Consider the following 23,320-nt stretch of genomic DNA (forward strand, 5'->3'; position numbering starts at 1 on the left):
TACAAAAGGATAAATCTAGTAACTTAGAAGGATAAGTAGAGGTCCTCGTGAAGGATAAATCTTGTAAACTTAGAAGGATAATTTGGGTAACTAGACAAGGATAAATCTCCCAACCTACGAAAGGATAAGGCTGTGTCCTACACAAGGATAAATCTGGTAAACTTAGAAGGATAAGTGGGAGTCCTCCTGAAACATAATCGTAGTGGGAGTCCCATCACCGTTCCTATTGACCAAGCGAAAGTCGGTTTTGCCTCCTGAAACATAATCGTAGTGGATTTGCCTATCTCTGAATCAGAGATGCAGATGCTGGTAGCCCGGTTGTTTAGGGTTCTGGCCATAAACTTTCTGTTATCTTTCTAAACAATTTCACGCATTTTGTAATTTTCGTATACCAAGTTTTTTCTATCTATCGTTTAATAAAACTAGCGTCTAAGCTTTTGGCGGGCTTAGAGCAAAACAGGCCAAAAAACAATGCAAAATGCTCTCAGCTCAGGTCTAGTTATCCTTGTTTGTTATCCTACATCCAACTTATCCGTCTCAAGTTATCCTTCATCCAGTTATCCTTGTCTTCAGTTATCCGCATCCAGTTATCCTTGTCTGCCGTTATCCTTCACAAGCCCCAACAGCGATGATAAGTATATAAGCCATCACAGGTCGCATAATAGAGCTCACAAGGTCAGGTAATATAAGAACCAACAGCGATGATAATAATAAGTATATAAGCCATCACAGGTCGCATAATAGAGCTCACAAGGTCAGGTAATATAAGAACCAACAGCGATGATAATAATAAGTATATAAGCCATCACAGGTTCACGGTAGTATTTACCACAAATACCAACAGTTAAATAGCTGTACACATTGTTGGCAAAAAAGACCACAGTTCACATAGCAAAATACTAAGTGCTAAGATAGAAATTCATCTAGATAGCTATTCGAGCAATGCTAAAATTCCATCAGGCACATCTGCAGTGTTTTCCTTGTGCTGGATAAGGCATGTCAAAATCCCTCGACTGTAAGATTTAATGTATTGATCCCGCATCTGCAAATTGGAAAAAAAAACAGAGACAAATGAAGTTATAGACAGTATTTTCAGAACTCCATAACAGGTTAAAAGGGAAGTTCCGTCACCGGACCTTTTCATCCCAAGTCAGCTTGTTGAGCACTCCTGCCACACCTATGAAATGTTCAAGAAAATACATGGCTGCGAACACACTGTCATTGGGCTGTACACAAGACGGAAAAAATGACAGAGATTTTTCATCAAATGACACTGTTTTGTAGTTGCAGTCTCCTAAGACTTTGTTTAATTTCTTTCCCAAATCCAAAGCGAAATTTTTAATTTCGTCGCCACCGTTGTTGCAAAGAATACCGATCTGTTTCATATTCTTCAGTTGGAAACAGACCACAATCCATTCACCAGAGAAATAAGACAGGGCAGTATATCTGCAAAAACAATGTGTATGTAACACATCTTGGTTTTTGGAAATTAACAGTTCAAAAAAAAAACATGTATTGATGCACAAACTTACAAATCGATGAGGAAACTCCACTGCTGATTTCTTTTCGTTGGATCCACCGAGTGCATCTTTAATCTTTTTCTTCATACCTCCTTTGCCCTGCACTTAGGGGAAAATTAAGTACAAGATATTCTGTTATAGTTCTTAAATTTGCTGGGAAAGCAATGTTTTTTTACCTTGTATAGTGGTGGGACAAAGATCCTGCTGTCATCAGGATACGTATTGTTCTCCAGGTATTTAATAAATAATGAGATAATATCCCCGGCACACTCAACTTTCTGGAACGACTGTTCTATTTCAGAACCAGTCATTGCGATAGCTCCGAAATTCAATATTACTTGTTCCTTACTTTTCCAATTGGAAACATGACACATCAGTATAGCAAGTTTTACAGTTATATAATCATAAAGTTTCGAGATACATACCAATCAGTGGCAAGCTCATAAACCTCTTTAACTATCGCATCATCAGGCCACTCGCGTCTAGTAGTCTTTATAGCAGTCCTGGTAGTTGCAATTCGGCACCTCTTGCCCAGTTGAATTAAGTCATTATCCAAGCTTGACCTGCTCTTCTCTTTCCTTTTCTTCTCTTTCTTCTTTCTAGAATAATAAACTATGTCTTTATCGAGGGCATGGGATGGATTTTGTTCTCTGCGTGGTGGGGATGATGGCACCCCTTTTTCACCTTCATCCACCTCGTTGCCTCCAGCCTCATCATCGCTTGTCCTTGAGCGTTCATTGTCTGTTCTTGTATCCAGGGAACTTCCCTCACTGGATCTGTTGGCCTTCCCTTGAGCTTGGGCATCGTCCAGCTTCTGGTTACCATCGCTTGTCCTCGCATGATTCGCCTGGTTGCCTGCCTCGGCATTTTCTGCTATTCCCACACTGGATCTGTCAGCCTCCTCTTGGGGTTGGGCATCTTCCAGATTCTTGTTACCATCGCTTGTCCCTGGTGAGGATGGTGGCAGAGGGCCATCATTACGCCCATCTTCATGACTCATGGGGGATACTGTCAGATTTGGGCGTGGAGGGGAATTTCGCAAATCTGAAGGGGGTGGTGACAAACATATGGTGTCGTCCAAAATGTGATATTCATCTTGAGCTATGACCTCGTCACTTACATCCTTAGGATTGTTGTTAGGATTCTCATATATGTCCTTCACAAGTTTTTTGCGATACATTAATACATCATTCTGCATTTCTTTGGGCATAAAAAAGGAACAAACATGAGTTATGAATTGTCTAGGACTTTTAAAAGTAGCCAAAACTGTTAGTTGAATAAAAGGCGTTACACTAACCTCATTGATGTCATCTATTTTCATTCTACCAAATCGTTCCATATACAGCAGCATATAGAATCCACAATCGGATCTGCAATAATCATTTGCATAGTTAAGAATTTCGATCATTGACCATTTAATGCAAGGGAACTGACAGCATCGGTTATAAGTGAAGGATAACCCAGCATAGGAAAACTTGACAACAGAATCATATGATAATTTCTAAGGTAATTTCATATGAAAATTATTAAGTGAGGAAAGATAAGCTCTAAGTGAAGATGAAGAATTACCCATTCGTTTGGCTCTTAAGGTTTGGTGTTTTAGTGCTGAATGAAGAAAAATCAATATGTCCCCCCTTCGCAAAATATTTTTCCAACGCCGATAGCTGAAAGAATGCAATAAGGTGAGCTTCCATATGCACCCTTTGTAGAACATTTTATAAGTTGAAAAGTCATCTTCTTAATCTTACCACAGTTTCCGTCGCACTTCTAGTGCCCCGTGATGGAAGGGAATCCAGTATATACCTTATTCCATTCTCAATGTCCACCACGAGCAAGTACCAATGTAAACCAGAACCATCCAAAGCTCGAACGAGGATAGGGACAAATATCTGGAAAAAAATAAACTTTGTTTAATTCATGGCTTAATGCAAGAAACGAAACAGGATGGCAGAAAAGCACAAACCTGCTTCTTTTTGGCTAGGTTAGACAACTCCTTTTCCACATAGCCTCTGATTTGGGTTAAACCCAACAGTTCATTCTGGACACAATAGAAGATATGGTGAACGTTGACAATATAAAACATGTATAGACATTACATGTGCTTAAATTGATACTTACCACAGTTACCATTTTTGGAGCTACCATTGTTTTCCTGTAGTTTTTTTACAAGTTTCAGGCAATATACATCAGGTATGGGTAAATACAGTTTATGATCACTAAGAACATCTGAAGGATAAATGTTAAACCAGTGGAATGATCAGCATGGCTCAGAGAAATGGCTTCTCAAAGACAGACATAGATATTCCCCTATGTGGAATGATCTAGCTGCTGACTCTCTAGCAAAAATGATCAGCATGGCTCAGAGAAATGGCTTCTCAAAGACAGACATAGATATTCCCCTATGTGGAATGATCTAGTGAAAGTTAAACCGGTATACCTGCAGGGGATGGGAGGAAGACTTGCTTCTGGCAAGATAAATGGTGTGCAAAAACTTCGCTGGCTGAAAACTTCCCTGAGTCATTGCCTCTATCTATCCTTGGAATCAATCCCGATCCCGAAATAAATCCACCCCAGCCGAACAAGGCCTAAATGAGCTGGTGGCTAAATGCGACGGAAGAAGCATGAAGATGGGAGAGGAAGGGGAACAGAAAAAAGGCACCTTATGTCCGCGGGTTTTCCACCGCCGCCGGGGGTCGATAGTGCTGGAGCAGACGACTGAGCAGTGGGAGGAGGCTGATGAGCGAGCTAGCGCCACTGCCGCCGCAGCCTCCCGGCTGCCGACTATCTTTCTTGGTGCCATCGGATGCTGAACTAGTGCTCCCTAGTAAATAAGACGCACCTGCGAGCAGCGGCGCAGGCGGCGCGAGGCAGGCGGAGGCGCAGGCGCAGGCGGCGCGAGGCAGGCGGAGACAGGCGCAGGCGGAGGCGCAGGCGGCGCGGATTCGGTGGCGGAGACAGGCCATTCAAGCCGGAGTCCGCCGCAGCCATCGTAGTCTGTGCCGCCCCGGCCCAGCCGCAGTGATAAAACATTGCTGATAAAATGAGTTTTACAGAAAGGCCCATCAAGTTTCCAAATCCGGTTTTTGGCACTGGCAATACCGATGTAAAATTTGGTAGTACTCCACCCCACCCTAAAAAAAATGTACTCATGATGTGGCTACAACAAACTACAACAAACTGGCACACGGTGAGTACTGCAGCGAGATGCGGCGGCGGAGGCGACTGCACCGACGGGAGCAGCTGTTGCAAGGTATAACGGCGGGGCACCGGCGGCCCTTGCTCGCCGTCGCCTCCAGCCACAAAAGCAGAGTGAGGGAGAGGGAGAAAAAACCTTGCGTTTCTTGGTCTGGCACTCAGAGTACAATCTGGTTTTGCGAGCCCGCCTCTCCGGTTGCCGCCGAGTCGCCATGTATACAGGATTGGTGGGTGCATTAGCAGCCAGGAACAATTGTGATGTGACTAGGGTCAAAGGCAGTACATTGTCTTCCACGATACGAATAGTCCGGCCTTCGTTTTGCATTTGCACTCCACTTCGTTTTCGTGGTCCAATGGATGCTTGTGGCACCGTACAGGCGGGGGACCTTGCCTGTTCTCCAGAGTGCGCCGCGGCTGCGAGGCCCTCCCCGGCGACGGGTACCCTGCCGGCGTCGACCGCAGCTCGGAGCGGTTCCCCGGCGACCGGTCGGCCAGAGAGCGCCGCGGCTGCGACGACCCCCCCGGCGACCGGTCATCCCCTGCAGGCGTCGACAGTATGTGCCCCCCCGGTGACAAGTAGAACGGCGCCTGGCTCGGGCCTACCGTCGACCGCGGCTGGAAGGCGTGCCACGCTGGCGATGACGACGACCCCTCCTGGAAGGCCGCCCACGACGACCCCTCGAAGGCCGCCCACGGCGACAGGTCATCCCCCGCCGGCGGCGACCGCGGCTGGAAGGGGCCCCCATGCGACATCGCTCGAACCAGATCTGAGGAATGAGGAGACGCTCGAACCCTTTTTTTTTCAGTTTTTTGTTTTCTCTCGAACCCTAGGAGCCCACCGGCGTGAGCGAAAAGGCCAGCCCGCTAGCCCCTCGAAGGTCGCCCACGTTTGAATGCGTTTTGTTTGTTTATTTGTTACTAGCAATAACGAAAATTTTGCTTCTTTAAATGCCCACGTTGCAACTGAACATATAATTCACTACTCGATTGTATATTTTTTGTAAAATTTATCTGAGTCAATTTAGCAGCATGGCACTGTGCGTGTCGCACAAGTTCAGTACTCTATTCATGATATTCAGTATTTCTAATATTCGCGGTTGACTTTAGGAAACTTCTTTTATTTGTCACTTGTCGTTGGTAATAATAAGGTCGACCAGGCGTAGTGTCGTATGATTAATCACCTTGCTCGAGTTGTGACTCGCTAGCACCTAAAGGTAGAACGAGAAGATCGCGGGGGGCGGGGTGTGGTCGGAATATGACTTCCTACGCACTCGCACTAGTGCCAGCCGCTGCCCTTTGCGTCACTTAAGCCAGGCGTCCACACGCACTACGCAAGTTGCTCCGTGCCTTCGTTTGTCCGCAGTTCGCCATCACGGGACCAAGGTCACGAATCTGCCGGCTCGCCCCATCCTCTGTCCTTCGCGGCCAGCTCCGCCTTCTGCCACCAAGCCGTCCCACCGATTGCGCCTAGCGGGGTGAGGTCGGAATATGACTTCCTACGCCGTAAGTCTGACGTCCCCACCCACCTCTCACACCGCGTGCATCTGCTTGCGCTTTTATCGTGGACCTCCCACGATAAACCCAAAGTGTGCGTGAGCTATAAATCCACCTACCTCTCTCACATTTGCTCAAACCACCAGATTGTCACCCTGTTTACCCTCCTCCGTTTTACCTGTCACAACTGTTACAACCTATTTACAATCACTCGTATTAGTTTTTTTTTTTTTGAGATTACACTGGCACGACCAGCCCAAACAACTTTGGCACAGTCCAAGCGCGGCCCAGGACGCAAAATGCTCAACTCAGGCCTCCCTCAACTCAGGTCAGCTCAGGCGGGTTGCTTCGGGTCGTCCCCGGCGAGAGCACCGGATGTCTTGCGGCTGCCGGCGTCCCCGCAACCCGTCGCCGCCCTCGCAACCCGCCGCCGCCGCCGGGCTTCCCTGCCTCCCCCGGCCCCCTTTCTAAGTCAGGCCATGAGCAGAGCACAGCACGGGAGCAACGAGGCGAGCGGCTGCTACGGCGTTGGCGCGCGGCTGCCAGCTAGGCACCTGCGGCGCGGGCTGGCCAGACGCGCGGCTGCGGCGGCGCAGCAGGCCGATGGCCACCGGCGAGGGCACGGGCCTCGGCTGCGGCAGTGTTCTTTTTTTTTACACGCGTTTTTTTTACATTGTCGTTTTTTTTTGCGAAACAGAAAACCATTCCGATTCCATTTAAACAAAACCGCCAGTTCCCCACCCAAAATTTCGAAGCTTCCTCACCTCTTTGCTTCCTCACCTTCTTGCCAGAAGCCTCACCCGACGATCCTCACCCGACGCTCCGTGCCCCGACGTTCCTCCACGATTACCTCCGGCTCTCCTTCCCCGAGCGCACGGGAAACTGTGATCACTTTGGTAAGTCAAGATTTGGTTTATCCTTCGACTGTGTTCATCCTTCGAATGTGTTTATCCTTTTTCTGATGTGTTTAGGGTCTAGGCGTCTGATGTGAGGATAATCGGGGATGGCGTCTGTTTATCCTTATCTATTTATCCTTCCCCTGGTTATCCTTCGTCTGTGGTTATCCGGGCTTAGGGTTCAGGGTCTAGGCGTCTGTTTATCCTTTATCTATTTATTCTTCCCCTGGTGTTCCTTCGTCTGTGGCGGCTGGTCAGTACTTGCTTGCATCTGAATAGGAACTGGCACAAACACAAGGACTTATGTTGAGCTTCTCAAATCCATGTATTCATGCATTTATCCACGAGTTCATCCTTATTGCTTTCTGTCTTGACATTTATCTTGGATTGTGCAGAGAATCAATGGGCCCTTCTGGGAGGGAGGGATCTGGAGAGGAGGTGAATTTAGAGGTTGCAAATATGGGCGAGGCTGCTTCTACTGAAGAGGGGGATGTTGATGCTATCAAAGAAGACGAGGCTGCTTCTACTGAAGAGGGGGATGCTGATGCTACCAAAGAGGGGGAGGCTTCTACTGCAGAGGTTGAAATGAAGGATCCCAAGATTCATACGCGGTCCAGTCCGAACAGCGTCATTTTAGCAGCTCAGGAACTGTCATCAGATGCACGGAACGTGGTTATAACAGCAGGCTTTGAGCAGTTACTGTATATGTCCTTAGAGGGTTTTGGTAACAGAGAGATATTGAGGTTTCTTATGAACAATACACATACAGAACAAACATCTGAAGGTGTTGAGATTAAGATTGAAGGATCTAAGTTACCCCCCATCACGGAGAATGTGGTGGCACATGTTGTTGGTGTTCCTGAAGGTTCTGGTGAGAGCCTTGAATTTGAGCAGGACACTAAGAAGCAAGGAGAAATCAAGAAAGCTGTTCACAATTTGTTGAAGCTCCCTGACAGTGTTGATGATTGTGAGCCCATTGCAGATGAAAAGAAAAGGGATAGAAAACATAAAACTATTATGAATGGCAAGATTGGCGTTGATTATTTACGTGATGTGATGGAAGAAGCCAAGGAGACCAAAGATGTTGAGCTGGAAGTTAAGTGCTTCTTCTTCATCGCATTCCATACACTGCTGCTCCCAAAAAAGGATGGTTATCTCACTCTACACCAGATGCAAGCGGGTATGAACCTTGCAAGGATACAAAGAATTAATTGGCGCAAGGTTCTTCTCAACCATTTAAAAGATGGTGTTAAATCATGGTGGAAATCGCAAGCCAAATCAACCAAGCCTGGTGCCAAATCAACCAAGCCTGGTGGTGTCGCGTCTGTATACATAAGTGGTCCTGTGACTGTGCTTCTTGTAAGTATCTTTAAAACCATTATTTTTTCATCATTAATAGTAAATTTATCTAACGGTAAACTTATGCCTACAGTTATATTACTTGGACTTCCTAAAGTCAAAATCCGAAAGCGATGTCTCTCAGACGCCAAGAATTTGTTACTACGGCGAATCTATGGTGACCGATTTGGTGCAGGAAACTATGCAAAAGGATGGCAAGAGGTTTGACAACCTCAAGGTAAGAATCTGATTTTTAAGCATTATGCCATTGTTCCTGTAATGTTACAGTCAAACACACTTAATCCATGCCCCATTTTCAGTTTCGCACAACCGAAGAGACCTGTTATTCAAGAAGCTATAATGAATGTGAGAAGGTGAAGGTGCAGAAAGTGTCTGGAAAGCAGAAAGTATGTAAGAATATTGGTTCTAAAATCAACATATCATTGTTCCTATATAATACATACACTTGAATACACTATCCCTGCTCCTTTTCAGAAAAATAAGCGCACTCGTCTTGGCAAAAACAAAGGCGAAAAAGGGGATAAAGAAGAAAAGGGCACGCATGTCAACCCCGCGGTAAGAAGAAAGGAAGTTGTGAAAAGATATGGTGAGAGAGCTGAGAAAGACAGTGGTGCCAAGAACGACATGGTTGCGCACATTCCTGCATTAGAGGATTTTGTTAAATCTTCTTTGGAGCACATGCCTCGTTATCTGCACAGCGACGCTATCAAGACTGTAAAGCAAAATCATTCGTCGATTGTAGAGATGTATGAGAAGATCATGAAGACTCAGTCACAGATGCCCTCGAAAATGGAAAGCTTGGTAGACAGGTTAGTCTCTCATGAGCAATACCAGTTATATTTGGTCCTTAAAGTTCCAAAACCATTTTAGGCTCCTCTCTGATTTCTGTTGTTCAACCCACGAGCACACTTCCATCTCTCCAGTGCCATGTCTTGATTAGTTTCTTCAGTGGATAAGGAATAGGTCCTCCCAGAGCTTTGCCATATCGGGGGACTGATTGGAGAGAGAGTATGTTGGCTGGGTCTGGGTTGGCAAGAATGAAGTGTGGGGCAGTAGTGAGAATGGGTCAGATCTGACTAAGCATGCCGTGAGGGATTATCCTTTTCGGTTTTTTCCCCTTTACTATAACACAGTTTTCTTAATAAAGGCTTGGTTTTTTTTCAGATATAAAGATTTGGATGAGTTCTATTCAAAACACATTATGTCAAAAGCCGATTGGGAACAGAAACATTTCGGCAATAAGGCTGCGGTGGATATTAATGGCATTACCATTGCAGAACATGATTTTGTAAAAAGCATGAAACTGAATGGATGGATAAGTAACTTCATTGTGGACGTGCAATGCTCCATATGGAGGGAGGAGGAAGAATGGAAAGACAAAATAATCCTTAGTCAATCTGCTGTGGTAAGTATCAATTTAAGCACATGTAATGTCTATACATGTTTTATATTGTCAACGTTCACCATATCTTCTATTGTGTCCAGAATGAACTGTTGGGTTTAACCCAAATCAGAGGCTATGTGGAAAAGGAGTTGTCTAACCTAGCCAAAAAGAAGCAGGTTTGTGCTTTTCTGCCATCCTGTTTCGTTTCTTGCATTAAGCCATGAATTAAACAAAGTTTTTTTTTTTTTCCAGATATTTGTCCCTATCCTCGTTCGAGCTTTGGATGGTTCTGGTTTACATTGGTACTTGCTCGTGGTGGACATTGAGAATGGAATAAGGTATATACTGGATTCCCTTCCATCACGGGGCACTAGAAGTGCGACGGAAACTGTGGTAAGATTAAGAAGATGACTTTTCAACTTATAAAATGTTCTACAAAGGGTGCATATGGAAGCTCACCTTATTGCATTCTTTCAGCTATCGGCGTTGGAAAAATATTTTGCGAAGGGGGGACATATTGATTTTTCTTCATTCAGCACTAAAACACCAAACCTTAAGAGCCAAACGAATGGGTAATTCTTCATCTTCACTTAGAGCTTATCTTTCCTCACTTAATAATTTTCATATGAAATTACCTTAGAAATTATCATATGATTCTGTTGTCAAGTTTTCCTATGCTGGGTTATCCTTCACTTATAACCGATGCTGTCAGTTCCCTTGCATTAAATGGTCAATGATCGAAATTCTTAACTATGCAAATGATTATTGCAGATCCGATTGTGGATTCTATATGCTGCTGTATATGGAACGATTTGGTAGAATGAAAATAGATGACATCAATGAGGTTAGTGTAACGCCTTTTATTCAACTAACAGTTTTGGCTACTTTTAAAAGTCCTAGACAATTCATAACTCATGTTTGTTCCTTTTTTATGCCCAAAGAAATGCAGAATGATGTATTAATGTATCGCAAAAAACTTGTGAAGGACATATATGAGAATCCTAACAACAATCCTAAGGATGTAAGTGACGAGGTCATAGCTCAAGATGAATATCACATTTTGGACGACACCATATGTTTGTCACCACCCCCTTCAGATTTGCGAAATTCCCCTCCACGCCCAAATCTGACAGTATCCCCCATGAGTCATGAAGATGGGCGTAATGATGGCCCTCTGCCACCATCCTCACCAGGGACAAGCGATGGTAACAAGAATCTGGAAGATGCCCAACCCCAAGAGGAGGCTGACAGATCCAGTGTGGGAATAGCAGAAAATGCCGAGGCAGGCAACCAGGCGAATCATGCGAGGACAAGCGATGGTAACCAGAAGCTGGACGATGCCCAAGCTCAAGGGAAGGCCAACAGATCCAGTGAGGGAAGTTCCCTGGATACAAGAACAGACAATGAACGCTCAAGGACAAGCGATGATGAGGCTGGAGGCAACGAGGTGGATGAAGGTGAAAAAGGGGTGCCATCATCCCCACCACGCAGAGAACAAAATCCATCCCATGCCCTCGATAAAGACATAGTTTATTATTCTAGAAAGAAGAAAGAGAAGAAAAGGAAAGAGAAGAGCAGGTCAAGCTTGGATAATGACTTAATTCAACTGGGCAAGAGGTGCCGAATTGCAACTACCAGGACTGCTATAAAGACTACTAGACGCGAGTGGCCTGATGATGCGATAGTTAAAGAGGTTTATGAGCTTGCCACTGATTGGTATGTATCTCGAAACTTTATGATTATATAACTGTAAAACTTGCTATACTGATGTGTCATGTTTCCAATTGGAAAAGTAAGGAACAAGTAATATTGAATTTCGGAGCTATCGCAATGACTGGTTCTGAAATAGAACAGTCGTTCCAGAAAGTTGAGTGTGCCGGGGATATTATCTCATTATTTATTAAATACCTGGAGAACAATACGTATCCTGATGACAGCAGGATCTTTGTCCCACCACTATACAAGGTAAAAAAACATTGCTTTCCCAGCAAATTTAAGAACTATAACAGAATATCTTGTACTTAATTTTCCCCTAAGTGCAGGGCAAAGGAGGTATGAAGAAAAAGATTAAAGATGCACTCGGTGGATCCAACGAAAAGAAATCAGCAGTGGAGTTTCCTCATCGATTTGTAAGTTTGTGCATCAATACATGTTTTTTTTTTGAACTGTTAATTTCCAAAAACCAAGATGTGTTACATACACATTGTTTTTGCAGATATACTGCCCTGTCTTATTTCTCTGGTGAATGGATTGTGGTCTGTTTCCAACTGAAGAATATGAAACAGATCGGTATTCTTTGCAACAACGGTGGCGACGAAATTAAAAATTTCGCTTTGGATTTGGGAAAGAAATTAAACAAAGTCTTAGGAGACTGCAACTACAAAACAGTGTCATTTGATGAAAAATCTCTGTCATTTTTTCCGTCTTGTGTACAGCCCAATGACAGTGTGTTCGCAGCCATGTATTTTCTTGAACATTTCATAGGTGTGGCAGGAGTGCTCAACAAGCTGACTTGGGATGAAAAGGTCCGGTGACGGAACTTCCCTTTTAACCTGTTATGGAGTTCTGAAAATACTGTCTATAACTTCATTTGTCTCTGTTTTTTTTTCCAATTTGCAGATGCGGGATCAATACATTAAATCTTACAGTCGAGGGATTTTGACATGCCTTATCCAGCACAAGGAAAACACTGCAGATGTGCCTGATGGAATTTTAGCATTGCTCGAATAGCTATCTAGATGAATTTCTATCTTAGCACTTAGTATTTTGCTATGTGAACTGTGGTCTTTTTTGCCAACAATGTGTACAGCTATTTAACTGTTGGTATTTGTGGTAAATACTACCGTGAACCTGTGATGGCTTATATACTTATTATTATCATCGCTGTTGGTTCTTATATTACCTGACCTTGTGAGCTCTATTATGCGACCTGTGATGGCTTATATACTTATTATTATCATCGCTGTTGGTTCTTATATTACCTGACCTTGTGAGCTCTATTATGCGACCTGTGATGGCTTATATACTTATCATCGCTGTTGGGGCTTGTGAAGGATAACGGCAGACAAGGATAACTGGATGCGGATAACTGAAGACAAGGATAACTGGATGAAGGATAACTTGAGACGGATAAGTTGGATGTAGGATAACAAACAAGGATAACTAGACCTGAGCTGAGAGCATTTTGCATTGTTTTTTGGCCTGTTTTGCTCTAAGCCCGCCAAAAGCTTAGACGCTAGTTTTATTAAACGATAGATAGAAAAAACTTGGTATACGAAAATTACAAAATGCGTGAAATTGTTTAGAAAGATAACAGAAAGTTTATGGCCAGAACCCTAAACAACCGGGCTACCAGCATCTGCATCTCTGATTCAGAGATAGGCAAATCCACTACGATTATGTTTCAGGAGGCAAAACCGACTTTCGCTTGGTCAATAGGAACGGTGATGGGACTACCACTACGATTATGTTTCAGGAGGACTCCCACTTATCCTTCTAAGTTTACCAGATTTATCCTTGTGTAGGACACAGCCTTATCCTTTCGTAGGTTGGGAGATTTATCCTTGTCTAGTTACCCAAATTATCCTTCTAAGTTTACAAGATTTATCCTTCACGAGGACCTCTACTTATCCTTCTAAGTTACTAGATTTATCCTTTTGTAGGACACAGACTTATCCTTGGGTTGGTTGGAAGATTTATCCTTCCTTAGTGACCCGAATTATCCTTCGTCGACAGAGTTGGAAGATTACTATATTTATCCTTCTGCAGTCATTGAAATTATCCTTCTGTACGACTCCAACTTATCCTTCTGTAGGACTCCCACTTATTCCTTTCCTAGCACACAGACTTATCCTTGCGTAGATTATTAGATTTAGCCTTCTGCAGTGGCCCGAATTATCCTTCTTCGTCATAGTTGGAAATTTACTACGATTATCTTTCAGGAGGACTCCCACTTATCCTTCTAAGTTACTAGATTTATCCTTGTGTAGGACACAGATTTATCCTTCCGTAGGTTGGGAGATTTATCCTTGTCTAGTTACCCAGATTATCCTTCTAAGTTTACAAGAGTTATCCTTCACCAGGACCTCCACTTATCCTTCTAAGTTACTAGATTTATCCTTGTGTAGGACACAGACTTATCCTTCCTTAGGTTGGGAGATTTATCCTTGTCTAGTTACTCAGATTATCCTTCTAAGTTTACAAGAGTTATCCTTCACCAGGACCTCCACTTATCCTTCTAAGTTACTAGATTTATCCTTTTGTAGGACAGAGACTTATCCTTCCGTAGGTTGGGAGATTTATCCTTGTCTAGTTACCCAGATTATCCTTCTAAGTTTACAAGAGTTATCCTTCACCAGGACCTCCACTTATCCTTCTAAGTTACTAGATTTATCCTTTTGTAGGACACAGACTTATCCTTCCGTAGGTTGGGAGATTTATCCTTGTCTAGTTACCCAGATTATCCTTCTAAGTTTACAAGAGTTATCCTTCATCAGGACCTCCACTTATCCTTCTAAGTTACTAGATTTATCCTTTTGTAGGACAGAGACTTATCCTTCCGTAGGTTGGGAGATTTATCCTTGTCTAGTTACCCAGATTATCCTTCTAAGTTTACAAGAGTTATCCTTCACCAGGACCTCCACTTATCCTTCTAAGTTACTAGATTTATCCTTTTGTAGGACACAGACTTATCCTTCCGTAGGTTGGGAGATTTATCCTTGTCTAGTTACCCAGATTATCCTTCTAAGTTTACAAGAGTTGTCCTTCACCAGGACCTCCACTTATCCTTCTAAGTTACTAGATTTATCCTTGTGTAGGACACAGACTTATCCTTCCGTAGGTTGGGAGATTTATCCTTGTCTAGTTACCCAGATTATCCTTCTAAGTTTACAAGAGTTATCCTTCACCAGGACCTCCACTTATCCTTCTAAGTTATTAGATTTATCCTTGTGTAGGACACAGACTTATCCTTCCGTAGGTTGGGAGATTTATCCTTGTCTAGTTACCCAGATTATCCTTCTAAGTTTACAAGAGTTATCCTTCACCAGGACCTCCACTTATCCTTCTAAGTTACTAGATTTATCCTTGTGTAGGACACAGACTTATCCTTCCGTAGGTTGGGAGATTTATCCTTGTCTAGTTACCCAGATTATCCTTCTAAGTTTACAAGAGTTGTCCTTCACCAGGACCTCCACTTATCCTTCTAAGTTACTAGATTTATCCTTGTGTAGGACACAGACTTATCCTTCCGTAGGTTGGGAGATTTATCCTTGTCTAGTTACCCAGATTATCCTTCTAAGTTTACAAGAGTTGTCCTTCACCAGGACCTCCACTTATCCTTCTAAGTTACTAGATTTATCCTTGTGTAGGACACAGACTTATCCTTCCGTAGGTTGGGAGATTTATCCTTGTCTAGTTACCCAGATTATCCTTCTAAGTTTACAAGAGTTATCCTTCACCAGGACCTCCACTTATCCTTCTAAGTTATTAGATTTATCCTTGTGTAGGACACAGACTTATCCTTCCGTAGGTTGGGAGATTTATCCTTGTCTAGTTACCCAGATTATCCTTCTAAGTTTACAAGAGTTATCCTTCACCAGGACCTCCACTTATCCTTCTAAGTTACTAGATTTATCCTTTTGTAGGACAGAGACTTATCCTTCCGTAGGTTGGGAGATTTATCCTTGTCTAGTTACCTAGATTATCCTTCTAAGTTTACAAGAGTTATCCTTCACCAGGACCTCCACTTATCCTTCTAAGTTACTAGATTTATCCTTTTGTAGGACACAGACTTATCCTTCCGTAGGTTGGGAGATTTATCCTTGTCTAGTTACCCAGATTATCCTTCTAAGTTTACAAGAGTTGTCCTTCACCAGGACCTCCACTTATCCTTCTAAGTTACTAGATTTATCCTTGTGTAGGACACAGACTTATCCATCCGTAGGTTGGGAGATTTATCCTTGTCTAGTTACCCAGATTATCCTTCTATGTTTACAAGAGTTATCCTTCACCAGGACCTCCACTTATCCTTCTAAGTTACTAGATTTATCCTTTTGTAGGACAGAGACTTATCATTGAAGGATTCTCTAAGATAGCCCGACCCATGACGGAACTACTCAAGAAGGAGAAGAAGTTTACTTGGACTGAGGCTTGTGAGAGAAGCTTCCAGGAACTAAAAAGAAGACTGACCACTGCCCCAGTACTGACATTACCCGATATTCAACGGGACTTCATCATTTATTGTGATGCATCCCGCCAAGGACTAGGATGCGTCCTCATGCAGGATGGAAAAGTAGTGGCTTATGCTTCCCGACAGTTTAAGCCTCACGAGTAGAATTATCCAACCCATGATTTGGAATTTGCAGCTGTAGTGCATGCACTTAAAATTTGGAGACACTACTTGATCGGCAATAAATGTGAGATTTATACGGACCATAAGAGCCTGAAATACATCTTCACCCAATCAGATTTGAACTTAAGGCAAAGGAGGTGGTTAGAACTGGTCAAGGATTATAATGTGGAAATACATTACCACCCTGGTAAAGCTAATGTGGTAGCAGATGCCTTAAGCCAAAAGCCCTTTGAGCCTAAGGATGCCCATCTACAGGAAGAAATGGCACGATTGAATGTGCACATCATCCCTCAAAGTTCCAGCCATAAGCTGAGTGTTCGACCCACTCTGGAGGATCATATCAGAAAAGCCCAAAGTTCGGATAAGGATCTAATGAAAATCCGAACATATACTGGAGAAGATAAAGCACCGGACTTTAGAGTGGACGATAAGGATACCCTATGGCATAAAGATAGAATATGCGTACCAAAGGAAGGAGACTTCTGACAGATCATCATGAACGAAGCACATAACTCAGCATATTCCATCCACCCAGGATCTACCAAGATGTATATGGATATAAAGCAGAAATATTGGTGGAATGGGATGAAAGCCGACATTGCGCAGTTTGTCGCTCATTGAGATACTTGTCAAAGGATTAAAGCGGAACATCGGAAGCTAGCTGGATTATTACAACCTCTACCCATCCCAGTGTGGAAATGGGATGAGATTGGTATGGACTTTGTAGTTGGCTTACCCAGGACGCAGAAAGGACATGATTCCATATGGGTAATTGTGGATCAGCTCACTAAATCGGCTCATTTTATACCCGTGCGAACTAATTATGGTGGAGAGAAGCTAGCCAAGCTCTATGTGGAAAACATAGTAACGTTGCATGGTGTGCCCAGCAGAATTGTTTCAGATCGAGGAACTCAGTTCACCTCTAGGTTTTGGAAGAGCTTGCATAAAGCTATGGGCACCAAATTGGATTTCAGCTCCGCCTATCACCCACAAACCGATGGCCAAACCGAAAGAGTAAACCAGATTATGGAGGATATGTTAAGAGCATGCGTCCTTACTTATGGCAAGGACTGGGAGCAGAGTTTACCCTATGCAGAATTCTCATACAACAACGGTTATCAAGCAAGCTTGGGCATGTCGCCATTTGAAGCCCTCTATGGGAGGAAGTGCAGGACTCCTCTGATGTGGTCGGAAGTTGGAGAGCGTGCACTAGTTGGACCCGCATTCATAAAGGAAGCGGAAGAAAGGGTAGCTGAAATCAGAGAGAAGTTGAAAGCCGCCCAGTCTCGTCAGAAAAGCTACGCGGACAAGAAGAGACGAGAAGTAAGCTTTGAGCCGGGAGACTTTGTCTATCTTAAGGTTTCGCCTATTCGAGGGACTCGAAGGTTTCAGATACAAGGAAAATTGGCACCTCGTTACATTGGACCATATCAAGTATTGAAAAAGGTTGGAGCGGTAGCATACCTCCTGGAGCTACCAGAAGGAATGTCGGACATATACCCAGTATTCCATGTATCCCAGCTAAGGAAATGTTTGAGGATATCTCCGATCCCTCTGAACATCATGGATCCACTGGAGCTGGCTTGCCTCTACCAGTTCGATGACATCGATGGCTTTTTGCCGTGGTTTGATCATCACTGATATGATGCCTATCATCGTAGCTCGATGACTAAATAGTTCAGAGTTTAGAGGCAGCACTAGTTCAGGATTAACTCGATAATAACTAGTTCAGTCTGTCATGTTTGTGTGTCCTGCTTCAGTTGTCTTTATGTGTCACTGTGGAATTGACAGTATCTGTTGTCTAGGGCTGAGGGATGCTGTTTCTGAACACTGCACGTGTTTCTTCAGCCATGTTCATCTTTACTGACAATGCATTTGGGAAATAAATCTTTTATGCCAACCAGATAAAATGGGCACCAGCACTCGCCCCCGCGCCGCCGTCCCAGGTATAGGTGGCCAAACGGGCGGCACGGCCCGGTCCGGCACGGGCACGGGTCCGGCACGGCCCGTTTCGGCACGGCCCGTTAGGCACGGCTGATGAAACGGGCCGTGCCGTGCCAGCCCACGTGCCGTTACTAGATTTATCCTTTTGTAGGACACAGACTTATCCTTGGGTTGGTTGGCAGATTTATCCTTCCTTAGTGACCCGAATTATCCTTCGTCGACAGAGTTGGAAGATTACTATATTTATCCTTCTGCAGTCATTGAAATTATCCTTCTGTACGACTCCAACTTATCCTTCTGTAGGACTCCCACTTATTCCTTTCCTAGCACACAGACTTATCCTTGCGTAGATTATTAGATTTAGCCTTCTGCAGTGGCCCGAATTATCCTTCTTCGTCATAGTTGGAAATTTACTACGATTATCTTTCAGGAGGACTCCCACTTATCCTTCTAAGTTACTAGATTTATCCTTGTGTAGGACACAGACTTATCCTTCCGTAGGTTGGGAGATTTATCCTTGTCTAGTTACCCAGATTATCCTTCTAAGTTTACAAGAGTTATCCTTCACCAGGACCTCCACTTATCCTTCTAAGTTACTAGATTTATCCTTGTGTAGGACACAGACTTATCCTTCCTTAGGTTGGGAGATTTATCCTTGTCTAGTTACTCAGATTATCCTTCTAAGTTTACAAGAGTTATCCTTCACCAGGACCTCCACTTATCCTTCTAAGTTACTAGATTTATCCTTGTGTAGGACATAGACTTATCCTTCCGTAGGTTGGGAGATTTATCCTTCTAAGTTACTAGATTTATCCTTGTGTAGGACACAGACGTTTCGGCCCGGCCCATTTGGACACCTATAGTCCCAGGGAGAGATAATAAAAGCCGAAGTCATCCTGGTCAACGGGAGTCAGCAGGGTGGCCTGGAGGACGACGGACGGCCTGGAGGTGCGCCTCCTTCCTTCCTTCCCCCCTCCCTCCGACGGCACTCCCCTCCGGCGGATTGAGGCCAGATTGAGGCTAGAACAACTCGAACGACCAGATTGAGGCGGCACTCCCCTCGGGCGCCGGCCACCCCCGTCCCCCCCCCCCCCCCCCCCCGCGCGGTTCTGTCGTATCTAGGGCTAGAGTTGATATGTTCGCAGCCGTGCCGGCGGCGGCGCACCGGCATTAGTATTACAGATGTCTAGGATTCACGCTCCCAGGAGGTGAGGACTTATTGTTCAATCAGGTAAGATCATATTTCAGTTCTAGCCCTTTGGTCCCTTGGATTAGGATTATTGACACTGTGCATTGCTGTTTCAGGGGTCTTCTTTTTTCTCAAGCTCGGCAGAAACACTCAATGAGATGTCAAAAACAATTCTTTCCCTGCGCAACAATAATATATTCTACAATTTAACTGAATAATAGTTTTGTGGTGTACTAATTGGTGGGATAGAACAGAGCAGTGAATACTGTCTAACAACACAACTAAAATGAGCATACATAGGGAGGAAAAAATGGACAACATTTAATACATCCCAATGAATTACTTGAGGAAAATGCAAGAATATAAAGCAGTGGCAGATGGAGTGTTACCAAAGAGGACCACTCAGCTAGAAGCCTGGAAGCCTTGAACCTGAAGTATACAAAACAGGATAAGAATTAGCAGTTAAAACTTCATGACAAGCAATAGCATCACTCGAAAAATAAAGGCACAAAAAAACTGAAGCAATCGAGAGAACTTTTGGAAGCATAAAGTGCTCCATGTCATTGTTAAGCGTACAGAATCATGATTTATCCACTTACCATAATATCCCAAAGTCAGGAGTGAACGTCTTTGTATGCAAGAAGGTGGTACTCCTGCACAGGCTAGCAAGCTTAACAATTAAAATTGCCAAAAACAAACAAAAAAAAAACGATCGAGTGGCACAACCTTACCTTAATCTTCGCAATGCACATTTGTCAACCAACACTGGCAAGCAGCCCACACGGCGCAAGCGCCCAGCCAGGAGCGGCCAGCGCAGGCGAGAGTACCTGGCAGGACAGCAATGAACAGATGCAGGGGCAGACCTGGCTGGTTGGGTGCGCAATGAACAGATGCGGGTGGCGGCTTTGATGACAAGGGTTATCCAAACTGCTTGGACTACTGACGTCTATAGGTTGATGTAGAGGTAATTTTAACTATTGACGAAGACATTAAGAACAGAATACTAAAGCCTCAACCTACAACCATCGCTCTTAATTCCAACAAACACCTGCCCACCAAAAGAAGTCAATTTTGATTCAAATGGTTATTGTTCCACAACCATGGTTATGGTCACCTCATGCCTAACCTATACAAAAAGCTAGAAATTTTGCAAAATAAGACAACATAGCAAAGAAGGGCATCATATATAGATTATAAATGGGAATATGTAGAAGAAATTCCATGGTAGGAGTTTTTAGTTTCATGACGGCCTAATAACAATAAGCGTTGACAAAGGTAATGTCAAAGGGAAAAATTAGAACTAACCTTGTGGTTGCATAGTTGTGTATTTTGCACAACCCATTAGTGTTTCATGGCTGATCTTGTTTGCTTTAGGTAAATTGCTTTCCAGGTTTCGTAAGATGCAACCTATTATGAACCAATATGCATAGTACTTTGCAAAATGAATACCAAGTCACTGTGACATTCAGTAGAAGAGTAAAAAAATAGGATTATAATCTTAGATCCTATCACTCTGTAGAAAATGAAGTAAAAGTAATGCATAAAGTATAAGGTACATTGCATGCAAATTTTTGTACCAATCTAGTCATAAACTCCCTTCATGGTCCACACAAGAATTGAACAATAGCTCCCAGGAGTAGTTTACACGAAAGAGAAATATAATACTATGCACAAAAGGTCAGGAAAGGCACCGAGGAGACAAGAATTCCAGGTTTAACCATCTGGTCTTTATTTTGTGACGTGGCCAACAACCATCTCAAGCGTGGTATAATTAATGTATCATCACACCCTGCATTGGTTCGATTGTAGAATCGTCAGTAGATAAAATGGTAAACACGCCATCTAAATCCTCAAAACTAAATCATTATAAATGATTGTAAGAAATAAGATAGAGGGGAAAGTATCCGAGAGAGTTTGATAAATTCCATCAAGAAAACTGCAGCAGCAGCCACCAGCAGGAGTAGATGAGGGGAGGATGAGGTGAGGCAGCAGTGCGCACGGCGGTAAATAGGGTGCGGGGTAGGTCACCACCGGTGGAGGTGGGGAACAATGGCAATCATCAAGGCTTTGGCCTCCTGCGTGTCTTCTCCCATTGCTGCTGAGCTGCTACTGTCGCCACCAATGAGCTCAACATAGCCAACGACCCTGGATCAGAGAAAGAGGGAAAGTGTAAAAAAAGAAGCGTGGGTGAGCAGGGCCATCACCTGTGGAGCTCACCGCTGGGGAACACCATCCGGCGTCGACACTGCTAGCGCTTGCCCTCCACTTCGGGTGACCAGATCTGGCAGCAAGGAGGTCGTGGCTGCCGGATTGGGCACCCACGGCCTCCCCTTCGAGCGGGCGTCAGCGTCGGCGTAGCAAGGAGTGAACGGCATCCACAACATCCCCTTCGAGCGGTGAACGGCAGCGGCGTAGAGAGGAGAGCAGGAGGCAGCAACGGCGGCGCATCGCACAGGAGAGGGCGAGAGAGATGAAAGGGGGCGATGCAGAAAAGCTAACCATCTTCCCCTCCTCTCCTTGCCCTCCCTACCCCTCGGGCGAGCTCTCCTCCTCCCTTCTCGCACTGCCTCTCGGCGGTCGCCGGAGGACGGAGGCGGCGAGGTGTTGCATCCAGCCGGTGGTGAACGTGCACCCGCTCGCCAGCCGCATGGTCGACACCAAGGAGCCCAAGATGGAGGACACGGTGGAGCACGGCAGCAGCGAAGAGGACCGGAAAAGGAGCAGGGGAAAAGGGGATCGACGCGCGCGGGCGAAGAAAACCCTAGGTGTTGTTGACCACGGTGGTGGCGAACAGAAGCAGCAGAAAAGGGATCGATGCGGGACAGCGGGAGAAGAAACCAATCTCGAGCTGCTCACGGTCACGGTCACGGTCACGGGAGGGTAGAAGCGGAAGAGATATTGGATCCTTGACACACGTTAGATTGGACGGTGCAGATGGCATCGATCAACTGTTAAGAGAACAGTAGAACAGTAATACAGTACCTGGGGGCAAAAGTTGTAGGCAAAAACAATAGGTTTCATATGATAACAGGAATCGTTCTTCTTTTAATAGACTATAATAACAGGAATCGTTACTTCTTATTTATGTTTCCTGATCAATTAGGAAGTCATATACTCCTATTTGCTGATTTTTTTTTCTTTTTACTTGCCTGAATACCAATGCAGAGAACTAAGTATATTTACAGACGGTGGCATACGGGAGAAGAGGATTTCCTTTGTTGTTGTGCTATAATATTTAAAGTATGTTTTTTATAACAAGATAACCGTGATAGATTTCGAATGACCAAAAAGTTGCAATGTTATTTTAGACACTTGGTTATGTAATTAACAATGCAATAACTCTATAATTTACAACTCTTTTTTACATTAATCTTGAATATATCTTATTCTTCTAAAACATATTTTTTGATTACTTCCGTGTACCGCATCGATCGATCGCGCACATGTTCCTGCTTATCGGATCCCACCAGACCCATTTTGAATTTTCTAAAAAGAAATACTGGAATATTTGATTATCCCTTGATGATCGGATCTGGCATCGGTGTAGCACTGCTCCCATATATATTCCTGTTATATCCAGCAGGCGGCAGGGGCGACATGCTCATCGGAGATTCGGCGTACGTGCTGACAGACGATCCACCCCATCGGAGAAGCGTAGATGGCGGCATCACGGCCGGCGCATTCCTTCGACCTGTTGGCGCGCTTCACCGGCAGGCACAACATGCTTCAACTCACGGGCACGGCGACTTCCTCGTTCCCAGCAGGCGGCAGAAGATTGATTTCCCTAGACCTATGGCCTATTCGTACGTCGCTTGCTGGAAGCGAATCGTCATCAGAGACGGCAGCCCCTGTAAGGTCGTCCTCTTCCCTTCAGCTATGGTGTCCATCCAACAGGTTTTGTCCCAGCTGATGAAATCTGACAACGCATCAACGCCGGCGTCCGGTAAAAACACGTACGTACGTGATGCATCTGTTAATTGAACTCCT

General features: G+C 44.3%; 3 protein-coding genes across 11 annotated transcripts; 1 reads left to right on the forward strand and 2 right to left on the reverse strand.

Moving 5' to 3' along the window:
- Positions 1–765: 765 nt before the first annotated feature.
- Positions 766–22,134, reverse strand: LOC107276359 (uncharacterized). 8 transcript variants are annotated; one of them, XM_066311430.1, is made up of 15 exons: positions 21,551–22,134; positions 21,333–21,478; positions 20,065–21,122; positions 19,933–19,986; positions 19,723–19,762; positions 3,639–3,672; positions 3,484–3,558; positions 3,269–3,409; positions 3,090–3,184; positions 2,818–2,890; positions 1,946–2,712; positions 1,697–1,868; positions 1,533–1,619; positions 1,137–1,446; positions 766–1,042 (listed from the first exon to the last, which is right to left on the reverse strand). In XM_066311430.1, exons 6-14 carry the CDS (start codon positions 3,663–3,665, stop codon positions 1,417–1,419), a joined length of 1,467 nt encoding a protein of 488 aa, XP_066167527.1. In that variant the 5' UTR covers positions 3,666–3,672; positions 19,723–19,762; positions 19,933–19,986; positions 20,065–21,122; positions 21,333–21,478; positions 21,551–22,134; the 3' UTR covers positions 766–1,042; positions 1,137–1,416. The 8 variants fall into 8 exon arrangements, with proteins under 8 accessions (XP_066167527.1, XP_066167528.1, XP_066167529.1 ...); XM_066311431.1 differs by having other exon boundaries at positions 21,333–22,134; XM_066311432.1 differs by lacking the exons at positions 21,333–21,478; positions 21,551–22,134 and having other exon boundaries at positions 19,933–19,995; positions 20,065–20,381; positions 20,639–20,806.
- Positions 4,336–5,503, reverse strand: LOC136356891 (uncharacterized). Its single transcript, XM_066311435.1, has 2 exons — positions 4,852–5,503; positions 4,336–4,552 (listed from the first exon to the last, which is right to left on the reverse strand). The coding sequence occupies exon 1, from the start codon at positions 5,466–5,468 to the stop codon at positions 4,986–4,988; it is 483 nt and encodes a 160-aa protein (XP_066167532.1). The 5' UTR covers positions 5,469–5,503; the 3' UTR covers positions 4,336–4,552; positions 4,852–4,985.
- On the forward strand, positions 9,872–12,749 carry LOC9270251 (uncharacterized). Of its 2 annotated transcripts, none has more exons than XM_015788157.3 (9): positions 9,872–10,024; positions 10,101–10,241; positions 10,326–10,420; positions 10,620–10,692; positions 10,798–11,564; positions 11,642–11,813; positions 11,891–11,977; positions 12,064–12,373; positions 12,468–12,749. In XM_015788157.3, exons 1-8 carry the CDS (start codon positions 9,905–9,907, stop codon positions 12,091–12,093), a joined length of 1,485 nt encoding a protein of 494 aa, XP_015643643.1. In that variant the 5' UTR covers positions 9,872–9,904; the 3' UTR covers positions 12,094–12,373; positions 12,468–12,749. The 2 variants fall into 2 exon arrangements, with proteins under 2 accessions (XP_015643643.1, XP_015643646.1); XM_015788160.3 differs by having other exon boundaries at positions 11,646–11,813.
- Positions 22,135–23,320: the final 1,186 nt, after the last annotated feature.

Source organism: Oryza sativa, chromosome 6, assembly GCF_034140825.1.
Source record: "Oryza sativa Japonica Group chromosome 6, ASM3414082v1".
In the NCBI taxonomy this organism is placed as follows: domain Eukaryota; kingdom Viridiplantae; phylum Streptophyta; class Magnoliopsida; order Poales; family Poaceae; genus Oryza; species Oryza sativa.

Coding starts and splice junctions, on each gene's coding strand:
- LOC107276359 (XM_026026621.2), bottom strand. CDS start 3,603: ATGTTTTATATTGTCAACGTTCACCATATCTTCTATTGTGTCCAGAAT. Junction 1,869..1,945: donor TATGAGCTTGCCACTGATTG/GTATGTATCTCG, acceptor CAATTGGAAAAG/TAAGGAACAAGTAATATTGA. Junction 1,447..1,532: donor TGGAGTTTCCTCATCGATTT/GTAAGTTTGTGC, acceptor TTGTTTTTGCAG/ATATACTGCCCTGTCTTATT.
- LOC136356891 (XM_066311435.1), bottom strand. CDS start 5,468: ATGTCGCATGGGGGCCCCTTCCAGCCGCGGTCGCCGCCGGCGGGGGAT.
- LOC9270251 (XM_015788157.3), top strand. CDS start 9,905: ATGTTTTATATTGTCAACGTTCACCATATCTTCTATTGTGTCCAGAAT. Junction 11,565..11,641: donor TATGAGCTTGCCACTGATTG/GTATGTATCTCG, acceptor CAATTGGAAAAG/TAAGGAACAAGTAATATTGA. Junction 11,814..11,890: donor TTGTCCCACCACTATACAAG/GTAAAAAAACAT, acceptor CCCTAAGTGCAG/GGCAAAGGAGGTATGAAGAA.